General features: G+C 34.5%; 1 protein-coding gene across 29 annotated transcripts in view; it reads right to left on the reverse strand.

Moving 5' to 3' along the window:
• Positions 1–16638, reverse strand: part of Unc79 (unc-79 homolog, NALCN channel complex subunit) — a 261091-nt gene that overhangs the window by 223773 nt on the left and 20680 nt on the right. For 9 of the 29 annotated variants that reach the window (XM_074067265.1, XM_074067269.1, XM_074067262.1 and 6 more), the window contains exons 2-6: positions 16085–16135; positions 15559–15634; positions 8673–8700; positions 6509–6719; positions 5665–5785 (exon numbers count right to left, since the gene is read on the reverse strand). The exons of 2 other annotated variants lie outside the window; for them this stretch is intronic. In XM_074067265.1, coding sequence (XP_073923366.1) covers positions 5665–5785; positions 6509–6584 — 197 coding nt within the window. In that variant the 5' untranslated portion in view covers positions 6585–6719; positions 8673–8700; positions 15559–15634; positions 16085–16135. 18 more of the 29 variants (XM_074067270.1, XM_074067267.1, XM_074067258.1 and 15 more) reach the window with 15 other exon arrangements.

A 16638-nucleotide genomic window follows, 5' to 3' on the forward strand; every position in this document is an offset into this window, starting at 1 on the left:
ATATGTTAGTCAAAATACATAACAGTTTATAAATGTTTCATTACATAAAGTAACTTTGTTTTTACATTTATTCTATGTGCATCAAACATTACTAAATTCTCAGTTAATGATATTACTATAGTTTTACAGTGATGTAAAGAATTGGTTAGTGTCAAACATGCTTGTTATGTCAAGTTTACATTAATTTTTATTTATCTTAGTGCAAAAATATGCTACAATGTCAGAAAATGACTACATGCTTTTTATTTTCTATGTGCCTAATTTACCTCGATTTCCTTTGTCTTCTGTTACCCAATGTCCAGAGAAAAACAATTGATAATAAAAATAATTTCAGAATAGTTATGGAATACTTCTTAGCAATAAGTAACTTAAGATTTGGTGTATTCTTTTACTTTTAAAGGGATTAATTTACCATTTGAATGTATAATGTATTTGACTTTGTAGGCTTATACTTTATAATGGGATATCAACGTCCATTTACCCTATCTACCTACATCTATTATAAATGCCATCAGATTTTCCATTAGACTTTATACTTTTCTCATATAACTCAATTACTCTTAGGAGTATCACCTTTAAATGTTGAAAAGCCCCATCACCAATAATTTGTTATAATCCTATAGGATTCTATCACACTAGAAATTCCTATAGAATCATAATGGATGTAAGTCAATATATTATTTCTCAAACTTTCAGCCCTAAATTGGCCAACTACCAACATTTTTTCAAAATTACAAGATAGAGATCTTATAGACATAGTATAAAAAGAACATTTTACCTTAGAGAATAAAAATAGCTGAATATCATAAATTAACAATATTTAAACAATGTTAAATTAAGTTCAGTGCTCCAATCAAACTTCCCATTATAATGGGAAAATATAATCCATTATTTTTCTAATATACCATACTATTTTTTCAAAGTTGGATATAAGTAAACAAGCACTAGAGAAACCCAACTTTGGAGGCTCTAGTTTGATATTTTTCCCTTGCTATATATGTGGAGTTCCCAAATGATAGCAACAATAGCTTCCTATATGCAGGGAGGGAAGAATGCCAGCATTGAAAAAGTGAGTATCTCTCTTTCTCTCTCTCTCTCTCTCTCTCTCTCTCTCTCTCACTGCCTTTGGATTTAATAAGTAGGTGATGTTGAGAAAAAATGGAGGAAAATGAGTTTTCCATGAAACCAGTTTCAAATTACCATTCATGTCTCAATGTAAGGAAATGTTTTCATTTGTGAAAAAACTTAAGAAGGGCTCATGAATAAATGTGATTTTATGATGTGATTTTATGATGTTTTGTGAAGTTTATTCCGAGAAAAAAACTTATTTCCCCAACCAAACTGTCTAGCTTGGGAATGATCAAATGATTTTCCCATTCTTTTCCAGAGGTCTATATATAGACCCAACCAAAAAGAATATTAAGAATGCCCTGCTCAGAAGAGTTTGATCCAGTAGCCAACTTTTCACCTTTCCTTTCCCCTCCTGAGGTCCTCTTTCCAAGCAATGACTTCCATTATCAAGATAAGGCAAGAGAAGAAGGCCTCTGTAGGTGTGGGGAAAGATGATTTAGTTGCCCTGAGGTATTTATAGCACAGAAAATTTAAAAATAATAAATAATAAACTTCCTATACAATTATGAATTCTGATATTTGAACTGCATCTATACACTAAGCATAATTCACTTGATTGTGCTATACTTTAAAGCTACTCCATGGACAAATCAATAATTTGAAAGATATACATGAATACATATATATGTATATACACAAACACATGTATATGTACATACATATGTACATCTGTCCTAAGCAATTAGAAGTTTCCATTCAATTAAGATTATTGTACTGAGATTAGTCTCTTTAAAGCACATTATTAAACGTTTTCTAAAGAGTTAGTAGCAAGCAATTTTCCCCAAACGATTTTTTTTTTTAAGATTTTATAAGCAAGCAGCTCAAAAAGCACCAGAAGAGAGATCTGGGAGAAGGAATTCCAAAAGAATGCCTGAAATAGGAAGAAGATTAGGCATTTTTAAATGTTCTGCTAGGTAAAAGGCAAGATCCTTAGTGACTTTAGATGTTTAAAATATGAACTCAGAATGCTTCTAATATAAAATGAACAGTGAAAGGATTGAAAGCAGTGAAAGGATTAAATAGATGATCTCTGCAATTGCTAAAAGAAGGGGAAAAAACTAAACTCTGAAGTTATTACACATAACTGGGTGTTCACTGCCAAATTTAGGACCCTATTAAATTAAAACAGGCATAACTTAGCACTCAGATGTAATTTTACCCAGGACCCTAGATCACTATTAGATTTAATAAATGCTCTAGAAAGGTTCCTACACTGAATGAAATCTGGACTGGACAAAGTCAATTTGAAAAACATTAACTGATCCTTTTTTATGGAACAAACACTGTTCTCAGAGCAAACTCTAGTAAGCTGAACACCACACAGGAAGTCTCTATAACTAGAGTTTAGGGAACCTCCAAGGACTCTAATATGAGTCTAATTATGAGCTAAGTGGACAGATGTGGATTCTTCAGCTGATTTTATGGTCAACCATGGTAACATACATTAGCTCTCCTCCTGTGGATTAATTGAAGTTAAACATGTATGCTAATCTCAGCCTTTCCAAGTAGATATAAAACTCTAATCTGCGAGAGTTACATGCATGCATCCATGTAATTCTGATTCAGATAAAACTGTTAGAATTTTGTAAAGTGTTTGGGCTTTTTGTTTGCTTGTTTATTTGTTTGTTTTTGAGACAGGGTCTTGCTATGCAGCCCAAGCTGGCATCAAATTCACTATACTCCTGCCTCAGTCTCCAGAGTGCTCATGAACCACCATGCTTGGCTTTTCTTCTTATTCTTTCCAAGAACCTGAGTTCTGAAAACAAGAAGTTCTCCTGAAGTAAAAATTACATAAATGCAAAGGGAACTATCTTGTTTATAGTAAAAAAAAAATCTTATCATCAATAATCTTGAAATCAAATACTTAGACCCTCTTATTTGTCTTGAACTTTCTAGTAGCATAAAAAAGGAAGGAATACAAATACAATTGCAATGAATGTACCAACAGTGAAAACAATCATAACATGGATCAGTGTATAGTACAATAGTTTGAAGTTTTGTATTTCCAATTTAAAAAAAAAAAAGCTGGGTAGGCACAAAGAAGAAATAAAATGCATTCAGTTCAGCCCAAGAGTTGAACCAATAAGTCCAATCCATGATATGTTACATTCCTCAGTGTTTTCTTTCTTTACTTCCACTGTGTGTGTGTGTGTGTGTGTGTGTGTGTCTGTGTGTGTGTGTGTGTGTGTGTGTGTCCTCCTTACTATAGTCTATCACTCTGCTCTGACCCACTAATTGCTTGAATAGAAGGTAGAACTAAAACATCTAGGAGTTGAAATACTGTCCACATCACCTCAGGTATAGTTCTGTTCAACTTTTGAAAAGATGGCAAATCTTTGTGTTCCATCAATCTTAAAGAGAGCGAAAACTACGCTAAAGACTTATAGCAGATGCTGGCATTTCCAAAGGCCAAACCAAGTGTTTACTAAAAGAAGTGTCCCTGTAATGTGATAGTAGTAGTAAAGAGAAACAGTATAGTATAATTGTTGATGTTATGTGCTATGAATTAGAACCACCAAGGTCAAATCCTGGCTCCAAAATTATTGGATCAATATCTTTGAGCAACTTATTTAACTACTCTGTGTCTTAGTTACATTACCTGTGAATGAACATAATAATCTTATCTACTTATGAGGGATTAAATGAGATGTCATATTTAAAGTGTTTAAAGTAGTTTTTAATACATGTAAATATAATTATTCTAATATTAAAAATATAATATTGCTGTGATAATGATAGCTATTGCCCCTGCTACCATTAGCAGTTGTTGATGTTGCCTCCCATGGAAAATGGACTCAGTTCAATTGCATAATATCTTCTACAACAAGTCACTTGAACAAACCTAACACCAGTTTTACCATTAAAATGCTATCAGCCATGATCAAATTCTAATGATCCATTACTCAAAAAAATGGAATGTTCGTATCTTGCAAACATAACTTTAGTATCCTAAATTTCTTCATTCTTGGCACAATTACTAAACCTTAAGCAGAAAGCCCTGAAGTGTCAACAAGGATGTCCTCGCTTCTTCACAAATGGAATTCATAATGCTTCCTTATCAAAATGGGAACTACCACAAATTGTAGTAAATGAAAGTGCCTCCCACTAGGAATCCTGACCTCAAAGACAAAAGGAGAATTCAAGAGAACAGAATCAGATGACTTGATTAATAAATTTATCTGATTATAACAATAAAAAGTGGGTTAATTATTTCCCTGCCATTTGAAAAGGAAAATGCCCTGTATCAGGGTCCTAAACCTACTGTGCAAATCTGACATGATGAATCCAATAAACAGAATCCCTTCAAGCTAGAACAGGAATACTAAGGATTGTAACGAAAAGGTATTCCAAAGAAGGAGAACAGATCAGTGAGGACTATAGAAGACTAGTAGCTGGCTTGGTTTGATGAGGCTTTTCTCTGCCCGTGGCAAAGCAGTACACTACTATAACCTCCAGTACCACTACAATCATTTCAAATTTGTGTTCTTCAACTAATACCTAACTTTAAAAACATATGCTGCTATATGCTAACAGAAGTGGTAGCAAGTCAATCTATGTGCTTCCAAAAGCAGTTGAACTGAGAAGATCATAGTAATGGAAGAGATCAAGTCTTGGGACTTAATGGAAATATTTTTAATGGAAATATTTCAATCTTATTTCTCAAAACAACTGAGCCTTTGCTGAAAAGGCTCATCTCTGCTGTTTGCTCTAATGAGAAGAACAAAGTAGAATGGTTCCTCAGGTCTCTACCTGAGGAACAGGCAAACAGTAAAAAAAAAAAAAAAAAAAGGCCCCTATATTTTTGTTTTCTTGTCCTCCATAGAATTTCAAAGTCAGTTGTGAAGCATGTTGAACACTTGAAGTGTCACACAGATTAAGATTAAAACAGTTGTTATTATCACATACTTCACTGAGAGAAACAGAAAATACTAGCGATGAAACTAAAACACCACATAATTCTGATTTCCTTTAGAATGTTTCCTATTTTTTTTTTAATTTTGAGCAATATACAGTCTTCCTTTTTTTTTTTTTTTGGTGGTTCTGGGGCTTGAGTTCAGGGCCTACACCTTGAACCACTCCACCAGTCCTTTTTTGTGAAGGGTTTTTTGGTTTTTGTTTTCTGAGATAGGGTCTCTCAAACTATTTGCCCAGGCTGGCTTCAAACCACAATCCTCCTGATCTTTGCTTCTGAGTAAACAGAATTACAGGCGTGAGCCACTGGCACCTGGTTAGGTTTTCTTTTAATCCCATCCTGTATTAGTGCCAAACATAGATATAATAATTTACTGATCTCTTGGAAAGACATTCAACTCAGGGAAGCAGGCAATAGTAGCCATGCCACCCATTTTTCCAATTAACCCTAGGACCTGATCTGCTAAATACACCCAGAGGACTGGAGTCCAGACTCTTCTGGCAGAGCACTAGAAAATTTAATGCCTTTCAAAACTTTCAGTTCCATAAAAATTTAGGTCCCAATAAATTCAGCAGTACTACCTAATAATTCTCTCAAAGTAGAGGATATTTTAGGCTTACCTTAACAAGGTCTGAGAAAAGTATTTCAGAGTGTTTGCAATATCTGTTCCTGAAGGTACAGGATAAATGCTGTGAAGTACCCGGTTATGATATTCCTGTAAGTATCGAATCTTGGAAGCAACTAAATAAAAGCAAGAAAAAAAAAGGAAGAAGAAGAATCATCTTGTAATATGTATCAGGCTATTTATACACAGAAATTTAATCAATATTTTAAGGAACATAAATAAATATTTACTGTAATTCCATGATTGAAACAATTATAAAACACTTTTAATTTCTTATAATTGAATTTAGCACCCAAAATTTTTTAGCTATTTAGATTAATATCCTACTCACAAAGTATCCATTACTGTTTTTATCACTAAGAAAAGAAACATTTTGATCATTTCCTTATTACCCTCAAATTAGTTTATTCTTAGCAAAGTAATTAATAGATATGTCTCTGCCACCAGACAATTATACTTAATATTGCTTAACTAAAATTGAAGGAGAAAACTCAAAGTTCTTTCAACACTCTAAAACTCCTCAAGAATTGGGGGAAGGGAGAGTCCACGGCATAATGGCATAAATTGAAATCAGGGTTTTAACTTAATATGCAATCATGAAAGCGTATTATTTAATGCTTAAACTGCATGAATATGCTAAGAATAGATTAACTTGGTGAATATTAAGTAAGAATACAATGTTTATGCAGTAATAATAGCATAAAAAATGAATGTCACATTTTTCTTCCAAAGAATTTCATAAATTAGGAGCCTTCCTAATAGCTTGCTGAGTTTGGTTACCCAGATCTTCTCAAGACTCAGGAGGGACTAAGTAGATTTATTTACCCTCCTAGACCTACCTGGAGTCACCAGCATTGTCCACATTCCTGACCTGACCTTTGACCTGGCTGTAGTGAATGGCCCAGTTCTAGTCATTCCTCATTGCAAATCCCAAGGAGCCATGATGATCAACGTCTCTCTGGTCTCCTCTTCCACAGAGTTCTCAATACTGTCCATTTGTTCTTTCAATCTTTAAGGCTACCAAGGGAGCCTTTTAGGTGGTATGGCTCACTGTCAGCGGTTAGCAGAAGACATAATCAAGTCCTGGAGAATCAAGGCTTTGCTGTTCCCCACAGCCCATGCAAATAAGCTCCTGGATGCATTCTAACTAAAATGCTGGCTTAAGCAACTTAAAGAAAGTCAAAATGCTTTTGACAGATGTGAAACATAAAATCACAGAATAAAATACCAGAACTGGGAAGACCTTTTCCCATAACCACTTCACTTTAAAGATGGCGAAATGAGGCGCACAAGAGGGCAATGAAAGAACTGAACTTGTCCTTAGATTTCCTAACTCTCAATCCAGTGCTCTTTCCATTATGACATACTCTAGAATATGATTCTGAAATTAAGTCAACATGCACATAGTTCAATATATGACATAGCAATTTTCAGCAGTAATTATTAGGTTAATTATTGATTCTAAAACCTACGTACACCATTTATCAAATTAGCCTTTTTTCCTTTCTATTTCCAGAGCTATTTCCATAATATGGCTAGCATTTCCCAAAAAAAAAAAGTTAATATTGAAGATAATATCTTGAGTTTATACAACAGACCAGCTCCAAAAAATGTTTATTGTCTCAATTAACCCCATAAGCATTTGGTTGTAAACAAATTTTTCCTGAGATAGTGTAAGTAAGTGATGTGACACTTTAAAAAGTATCAATTATATAATCTCTAAAAATCCATTTTTTCTCAACATTTTTGAACTCCCACATTAATAATAGTTCCAAATCTGAGATATATGCTAGATCAGCATATGTTCTCTGCTCCCCAACTATCACAATTATGCATTGTTACTGTGACTTTTCTCAAGTTTTAACATTCAGCAGGTTTCTGTAGTATATTTCAGGAATACCATTAATAATTCCAACACCTAAAAAAAGGAGCTGATAAAAGTGCAAGATACAGACAGTAAGGTCAAATGAGGAGAAAAGTCAAAGATCCTCCAACTCAATGGTTTGCTCATAGTTCATGAACTCTAAAACTATCACTACACAATGACTGCAAGCATTCAAAAATATTTGAAATGAATGAATGTTCTTTTTATAGTTCTTTTTAATAAAATCCAGTCATAGCTCCTTTCAACAGATATCTAAACATGCACAGGAAAGTAAAGACTAAAGTTACTTCCTTCTTTGAGATCTTTTAATATTTTACAAATTCACATGGTATTGCCTTTGTTTACTTACCTTTTTGTTTTTCTGTATCATGCCATAAATTTTTTTAAAAGCAGAAACTAAATCTTATTCATGTCTCTACCCCAAGCCTAGCACATTGTCTGCCATTTAGGTACTTGATAAGTTCACAAAGTTAAACAAACAATGAATTAATACTTTAATAATAGCATATCATTTGGTTATATATGTCTTTATCTATATGTGAAGATATGTACACAGTACATATATATCTGTATATATTTACAACAGACTGTGAACTTTAGTGCCAGATATCTAGTAGGTATTCAATAAATTATTGATGAATGAAGGTGGAAAGAAAGAAGAGGACAAAGAGAATGAAAATGGCAAGTAATCATTAAAGACAATTTACAGCACAGGCTGGAAAGGCCTTCAAACTACTTTATGTACTGGTGAATGCAAAAACATCTCAGCAGTCATAGATTTAACATTCATATTTTCAACTTTTTGAGGACATCCAGAAAGGTCCCTGACAAATAGTAACTTGTAATTGTGCTAAGGATATGAATAAAATTCATTTGCATTTCAACCTGGTTGGTACACAAGAGATATACAAGGTTAATAAGCCCACACGAGCACCCAGCAGCCTCATCACAGCACAGAATTCTTGTTCTTTTTCCATGTGTACACCTCACTACTACTAGCAATCTTCTATTCTCCAATTATAGTTTTCTTGTCACAAATCCACCCCATGCAGCCACCATGGCTACTTCTTTCCTTAACTTTAAGAAGCTAGGCATGGTTCAAGTGGTAGAGCACTTACCTAACATGTGCACATCCCTGGGTTCAACCTCAAGTATCAAAGAAAAGAAAAAGAAACCATGTGTTATGGACTAAATTGTGCCCCCCCCCTCCACACACACACATACACACACACTAATTCATATGTTGAAACCATAACCTCAAAATGTGACTATACTTGTAGATAAGGCCTTTAAAGAAGTGACTAGGTTAAAATGAAGCCTTTAGGGTGGTGTGGCCTAATCCAATCTGCCTGGAGTCCCTATAAGAAAAGATTAGGATGCACAAGAGACATCAGGAATGCAAGATCACAGAGAAAAGACCAAGTAAGGACAAGCAAGAAGGTAGCCACCTGGGAACTAAGAAAAGGGGCTCAGGTGAAACCAAATATGCCAACACCTTGATCTTAGACTATAAGTCTCCAGACTGTGAGAAAACAAAGTCTACTTTTAAGCAACTCTGTCTGTGATATTTTTTATGGTAGCCTGAGAAAACCAACACACTATTAACAGAGGAACACCTCTATGTAAGAGCTAAGAGTGTAAGTTCTGAAACCAAACAGTTCTGAATTCAGACCTTGTTTCTATCTCAACTTAGCTTCAGTTTCCTCATCTGTAAAATAAGAGATAAATAAATCAACTTCATAGGGTTAGTGTGAATAATAAATTGTCTGTGCAAATCACTTAGCATGGTACCTAGCACATACTCAACATATAGTAGATATCACAAGCCTACTTACACCTTCGTCTTTCTTTCTGTTACCAAACACAAACCCACCACAAGAACCCTCTTATCAGCTGTCTCTCCATTAATTTTTCCTTCTTTAATAAATCTTCCCACCAGCATTCAAACTAACTCTACCAAAATTCTCCTTTACCAAAAGAAAAAAAACCCTTCCCCAGGACATTCCATTTCATTCCAGCTACTGGCTTCTGCCTTCAGAGTGAAAATTATTGAGTTGTGTGCACATTTTCATCTCTCCTTCACTTCCTGCTCTCTCTCCTAATCACTCCATGTTGGTTTCCACCTCTACCACTATACAGAATCTGCTTTACCTATGCTCACCTAGAGCCTCTAGACTATCAAACTTAATGGGCACTTTCCAGTTATCCATCACTTGACAGGACCTTTTAGCTCATTTCAGACAGTCAGTCAATCCCTCCCTCCTCGCCTCTCTTGGCTTCCCTGACACCACATTCCCCTGGGCTTCCTCCTCTGGAACATATTCCTTTCAAAGTGCTTTTCCACCTGCCCTCACTACTTGAAGATTAAATGTTGGAATTCATTAGGGCTCAACCCCAGACTCACTGCTCCTCTCTCTTGATATCCTGTCCAAGCATAATGCCACATCCATGGGCAAAATACTCTTAAATACATCTCTATCCACAATAAATATGTCCTCTGAATAACAGACCTCATCTACTTAACTTCTCTACCTGAGAATCTTATAGATGTCTCAAAGTAAAACATCTAACACTGTATATCCTGCCCTCAAAAAAGAAAAGACACCCTTCTCCACTATCTGTGTGATCCACCGAGTCATCATCATCCTCATATTTCCCCCCTTTGCTCCCCCAATCTAATCCATCACTAAGTCCTTCCTATCAATGCTATCATCAAAATACATTTTCAAAGTGCCTGTGCTCTTCCTCTTCAACTCTCATTACTCAGCACCATAGTCTCACACTGGACTCTAAGCAGCTTAACTCATCTTCCAGATTTCGTCTCTCTTCAGTTCCTTCTCCTCAAGATAATCAAAGGGAACTTTTAAATTATAAACTGCTTCACATAATCCTCTGCTTAAAATCCTTCAGTGGCTACTCACTGTCCTCAGAATAAAATCCAAAATCCTTCATGTAGCACATAAATTTTCCTAGTTTCACTTTCAACCTGACTTTGTACTCTTAAAGCCAGAGTCACTGGCTCTTGTCCAGTTTCTTGGTTTTTTTTTTTAAACACACACACTATTTTTAGCCTTAACACCTTTATATGAAAAAAAAAAACCTTTATATGTGCTCATCCTCTTCCTAGAGTGTTTGTCTCTCCTTCTACTTAGTTGACTTTACATGTCAGTTCCTCATGGAGGAACTACTGACTTTCCTGTCTGAACTTATGCCCTGATCCCCACCCAATTTTTCTGTTATAAAACACTACTTGGATTTTTTTTCCCACAATAGTTAGCACAATTTGTATTTTACTTCTATTTGGATGACTTTGTTATCTTTTCCAAGTGGGCAGTGGGCTCCAAGAACTGTGTCTCTTACTCAGCATTAATAGATTCCCACAAGGCCAAGTAAGGATTAAGTGTGCTAAATTCCTAGCAAAGACTAAAGCAAAAAAGGCAGAGTGAGAGAGAGTGGGTTTTTGTAACAATTATCTCTCCCTATAGTCAAGGAAGTCAACTATTAAAAGCTTGGATGAAAAATAAAATGGTCCAAGAAGTGATGTTTTTATCTATCTCTTAAAAAGTGAAAATTTTTATTTGTGCATACACAAATCTAATCTCTGTCCTCTGCTACTTTACTCCCCATCCTATCTCCAACATTTCTTAGTTTTGCTACCTTTTGAGAGGCAGACCCACAAAAGCAGAGTTCAGTCATAGGCATAAAAGTACTTTAACAAAATTGAGATCATGAAAATTTTAAGTCTTTTTCTTTAAATCTTAAGCATATTCCTATGTCCATTTCCATTTTTTAAATTTTAATTATCTATGTTGATTATCATAAAAGCAAAAACTTGAGGCAAGCACAAGGAAGAATATTAAAGTAAGAGACAACTATACTTAGAGACAACTATAGTTAACATGTTGGCATGTTATCCTTCTAGAAAATTTTTTCTACAGAAGCATACATTTATAAAATGGATTGAATTGCATATAATTTTAGAATTTGTCTTCCTCACTTTCTATATCAGAAATAGATTTCTACAACATTTTAATTGCTTTATAATTTCCTTTTTGAAGTGAATCACAATTTATTTTACCAAATATCTATTTGTGAGACTTGGAGCTATTTTTCACTGTTCTGTTCAGTGCTGTAAAGAACATCCTTTTTAAAAATGGACATCTCTTTAATTATTTCCTTAGAATAAATTTTCAGTCATTGAACTGCTGAGCCAAATAAGAAATACTCATCTTAAAGCTTTTGGGAAGAATTGACATTATCACCCTTCAGAAAGACAGTACCTATTTAACCACCAGCAGAGTATACCTTTTAGCATGAATAATATTATTTATTGAGTATCCACAATGTACAAGGTACTCTACTTACATCATTTTTTAATTCTCACAATAGCTTTTGTGTTGAATAAACCGAAGCTCAGAAATAGTTAAGTGACTTGACCTTACACACAAATCTACTAAGTGGTAAAAGCGGATATTTTAACCGGCTGTAAGGCAAGCTCTTCACTGGATCAACTGTTTTTACTGGTTTAATAATATTCAATTGTATGAATATTGCATGAAATAGTAAAACTTTCCCTGTTCTACTGTTTGACAGGCTGTTTGCAGTGTCTCATTAAGTATCACTAGTAGACAGATAAATTATTAGGCTAAATTTCTGCTTGTTTTCAGAAACACAAAACCAAACAAGTCTACTTCAGTAGTCCTGCCTTTTCTTGAAAACTCAAATCATTTTCAAGTGATTTCAAGGCCCATCTTAAGATCTTATAGTCACATTATTCATGAAGCCTTCTAATCAACTCTAGGCATTATCATTATTTCCCTATTCTGACTACTGATCTGCCTCCTAAATTTTGTCACTTCACCATATAAACATGTCACCGGTTATAAGCTATTCTGGCCGATTCCAAATTAGTTTCATGCTCACAAAGCCAGTTTCCCTAACAACACTTTAAGATTCTTAAAAACATATCTAATATTTCATTGTAAGTTCTTTAGAATGTATCTCAATGTTAGATACATGACAGATGGTCAACAGCAACAAAGTGGACAAAATGAATAGAAAGTTTAAATGTCATCTATCTTATGTCCAATTATATCCTCTAAATTTTTAAAATTCTAAATATCATTTACACAAATAATTTTCAGTTAAAAGTTATTTATATGATATATAAATAATATAGCATTTTTCATACATTATTTTTTTCTTTCTCATTGCAACAGAATGCCCCCCAAAATCATTTTTCTTGCTATATATTCCAAAGGTTTTTATAAGTTCTTTATTATCATTTGAAGTACTCATTTTTTTATTTAAATTGGCCATTCTTGGTCTACTTTTCATGGCATTATCATGACACCCTGAAGAGAGCCCTGGATGGAGCATGAGTTCTCACCTATGGCTATGTGTAAATTCAAGCAAACCATTTAATATCCCTGAGCCTCAGGGGTTCTTGTTTGTTTCATTCTGTTCTGTTTTGAACAGAAAGTGAAGTTCTGTTTTGAGAAGTGAAAAATCATTTCCCCCAAATTATTTGTAAATGTTGTTTATTAATGTTGTAGATCTGATAACATATGTTCTAATTCCATCTTATTTTTTATTGGTTTCTTTTTGCATTGTATAAAGTATAAGACTTGGATTTGCTGTCATTGACCCCTTTTAAGCCACTTTCTTTTCAGTCTAACCTTTCACTGAGAAACTGGACATAAATAAAAAGCATTTGGACATATTTCTCAAGTTTGGATTACTATAACTATTCACCACAACATTTTAAGAAAAATTATGCCTTTCACCTTTTTAATTTCTTCTCTTGATCAAAGTTCAATATGGAATCAGATGTCCTCCTTAATTATCTCTGCAGTTCTGTCTTTATTCACTGTTTTTGCAGAAATCGTGCCACTTAGTAGTCCTGTTGGTTCTGACTAGAAATCATCTTTGGATCTACTTTCTTCTCTATCCACACTTACATCATCTTAATTAAATTTTGCACAACCTCTTTCCTAGGTGATGACCAGACTTACTCCCTTCTAATTCTTTTTCCACTTGACATTCAGAACAATCTTTCTAAATTCAAATGTTCTTCATTTTCTGTTCATTGAAATCCAAAAAAATAAATTAGCATATGGAGCCCAGCAAGAACAGCTCCTTCCTCTCCTATCAGGCTTCACTTTCTGCTCTTTGTCATGGACATCACACTTCAACCATAAGAACTTGCAAAAGCCCCAACTCATGATGCTCTTATTTATCCATGGTTTTGTATGTATTCTCTAACAGGAATGCAATTCATACTTCTCTACCTAACCAACTCATAAGAATTCTTACAAGCTCAGCTGTTACCACTTCTCCTGTAGATAACTAACCTTCCCTACCACAAGCTACATTAGATACAGTTTCTCAGCACTTTCATAGTACCCATGGCTTCCATGTCATGGTACTTATCACTACATGATATAACTATTAAACTCTATAGCTATTTCCTCCACTGGGATGTCAGAAGCATCTCTTTCATTTTTGGATAGCCAACATGTAATAAATACCTAGCCCTGAATAAATGTTTGTTGAATGAATGAATGAATATGTCACATGACTCTTAGTACAACAAAGCAATTTAGAATTTATATTCTTTTCATGGAATAGTTTTGGATCTAGGATAGGACACTAAAAGTTTTCTCTGCCAACTCTTCCTATTAGTGATAGAAAGGACACTTTATATCACAAGAACTACTTGTATCACTTTTCACCAACTCCATCACTATTTTGAAGTGTGGAGATAATCTGGTCAAAATCTGACTGAAAGAATGAGGATGGTATCATATCTGCAAGGATAGAACGAGAACAAAGAATATCTATTCCAAAAGGGGCAAATGGAGGGGCAAACAGACAGTCCCTCACTAAGGAACTATGAGAATAAACATAACCCTACACCCCTAGGATGATATGTCCCCACCCTCACCCGACCTGCTCAAAGGACAGTCAGAGCAGAGGCATGAGGCATGCTCACTATTCTTCATTCTTAGAGTCAATCTTGACTGAGGGTTATAGCTATGTACTGTTAGGCACAGGGAAGGGAAGCACCTTCTTAAGATCTTATTATTTGGGAAGGGTCTTTCAGGAAAAAATAATCTTAAGAGGAGAAGTAGAAAAAAACACAACTGAAACTGGTCCTATTCTATTCAGAATGAGTTAGACTCCCTTCCTCTGTTGGATTGGGATCATAGAGAAGGACTTCTAAGGACAGAAGGTACCTCTTGCCCTCTCTCTGCCTGTCTCTATTTCTCTCTCTCTCTCTCTCTCTCTTTCTTTCTCTCTCTCTCTTATTTTTCTTGAAGTATTTAAAGCAAATCTTATTAATCACATTATTCCACTTATAGTTTAATATAACTTTTGGCTAAATGAAGACATTTATAATTTAATCATAGTAATATCACATCCAACAAAATTAACAAGTAAATCTCTTAGTATCAAGAGCCAAGCAAAATTTGTGAAAGGTATTTTCCAAATTCCCCTTCTTCATTCCTTTCCAGATTCACAACCATAACTCCCACTCATCAGGCTCCTAAGGAAGAACATACAGAATACAGGCCTGTGGTTTCTGTATTTCCACTTCAGACTCCATGTTCCGGCTTTTCCAAGCCATTCATAATTTACATTATGCAACGATAATTTTCTGCAGCTACTACAAGAGTCATCTCAACCCTCCTCACCCTACCCCCAACAATTAGAGCTTTTCACACAAAGACTAAAAAAATCCATTTTACACAGGTAAAAATAGAGGAACCAAGAATCCAACTTATATAGAAAATTAAGTCTCACAACAAAACTAAAACCCAGGTTTCACTTGAATTCTGGCTCTTCTACTTACTAGCCATGAGCACTTAGCCTCAATTTCCTAATATATAAAATGAGGTCAATGATACCTATTTTACTGGGATGCCATAAGGATTTTAAAATATCACATATATTAACTACTCAGTAAAATGACTGCCACATAATAGATAATAAATTACTAACAAAATTAGTCATTACATGTGGGTTCCTCTCCTTTTCCTTTCTCAGTCAAATACTCTTACTCTTAAAATGGAGTAACCTGTGGAGTAAGGAAGATACACGAGTACATCAGTAAAATCAAACATAACCCCCTACATCCACACATATGTACACTCTCTCACACACACATACACACACACACTACTACAGCATGTGGTACTAAAATTTTGTTCTAAATTCATAAACTCACATTTTTAACAATAAAAATTAAATGCAATTAATTATAAAGATATTCAGAAATAAAGATGTGGGGAGAACAAAGCTATAAAGCATTCTTTAGGACCTCTAACAGAGAAGCAAAGTTCTTTGCAAATTCTTGACCAAAGAATGTTACTTCTCCTTAAAGAAGTCCATCCTCTTTTGCTGAAAGCAAAAACTCAGGAAAGATACAAATAAAGGGTGATAGAAAAGGATACACATAGGCAGAGAGCCAAAACAGGCAATGCCACACATTGTCTTATTAAGCTCTTCTAAATATTTATATACTTACATAAATATTCTTCAGTCAGTTTTAGTTCCAGGTGGCAAACTTCACCTGCCACTTTCAGCAGACAGGAAAGGTTAGCAAAGAACACCCCTGTTCTTTGGCAAGTGATTCCAACATCATCAACGTCATAATCACCAATACCACCACCACCACCAAAACCAAATATCACATTTGTATAGCCATTTACACTTTTCAAAGTATTCCATATACATTAATTAAGTTTTTGAGCATTTAGCTCTTGAAAAGCAATTTGTCAGAACTTCTGAGAAATTTAAACAAGTTAAGCACAAAAAGTAAAGGAAAAGATATCAGCATTTTTATTCATTCATCAAGACACTGATTACGCACATTGAGGTGCTCATTAATCAACAACAAATAAGACACAGTCCTCATCTTCTAGAAGGACACAATAATCATAGTAATAATTCCAAAAGCTGATGTTTACTGCATGCCAGCAAACATGAAAATAATGATAAAAATAATGGCTATATGTTATTAATCCCGTATTACCAATGAGAAAACTACAGCTTACAGAGGTTAAGTAACTCTCCCATAGT

Source organism: Castor canadensis, chromosome 3, assembly GCF_047511655.1.
Source record: "Castor canadensis chromosome 3, mCasCan1.hap1v2, whole genome shotgun sequence".
NCBI lineage: Eukaryota > Metazoa > Chordata > Mammalia > Rodentia > Castoridae > Castor > Castor canadensis.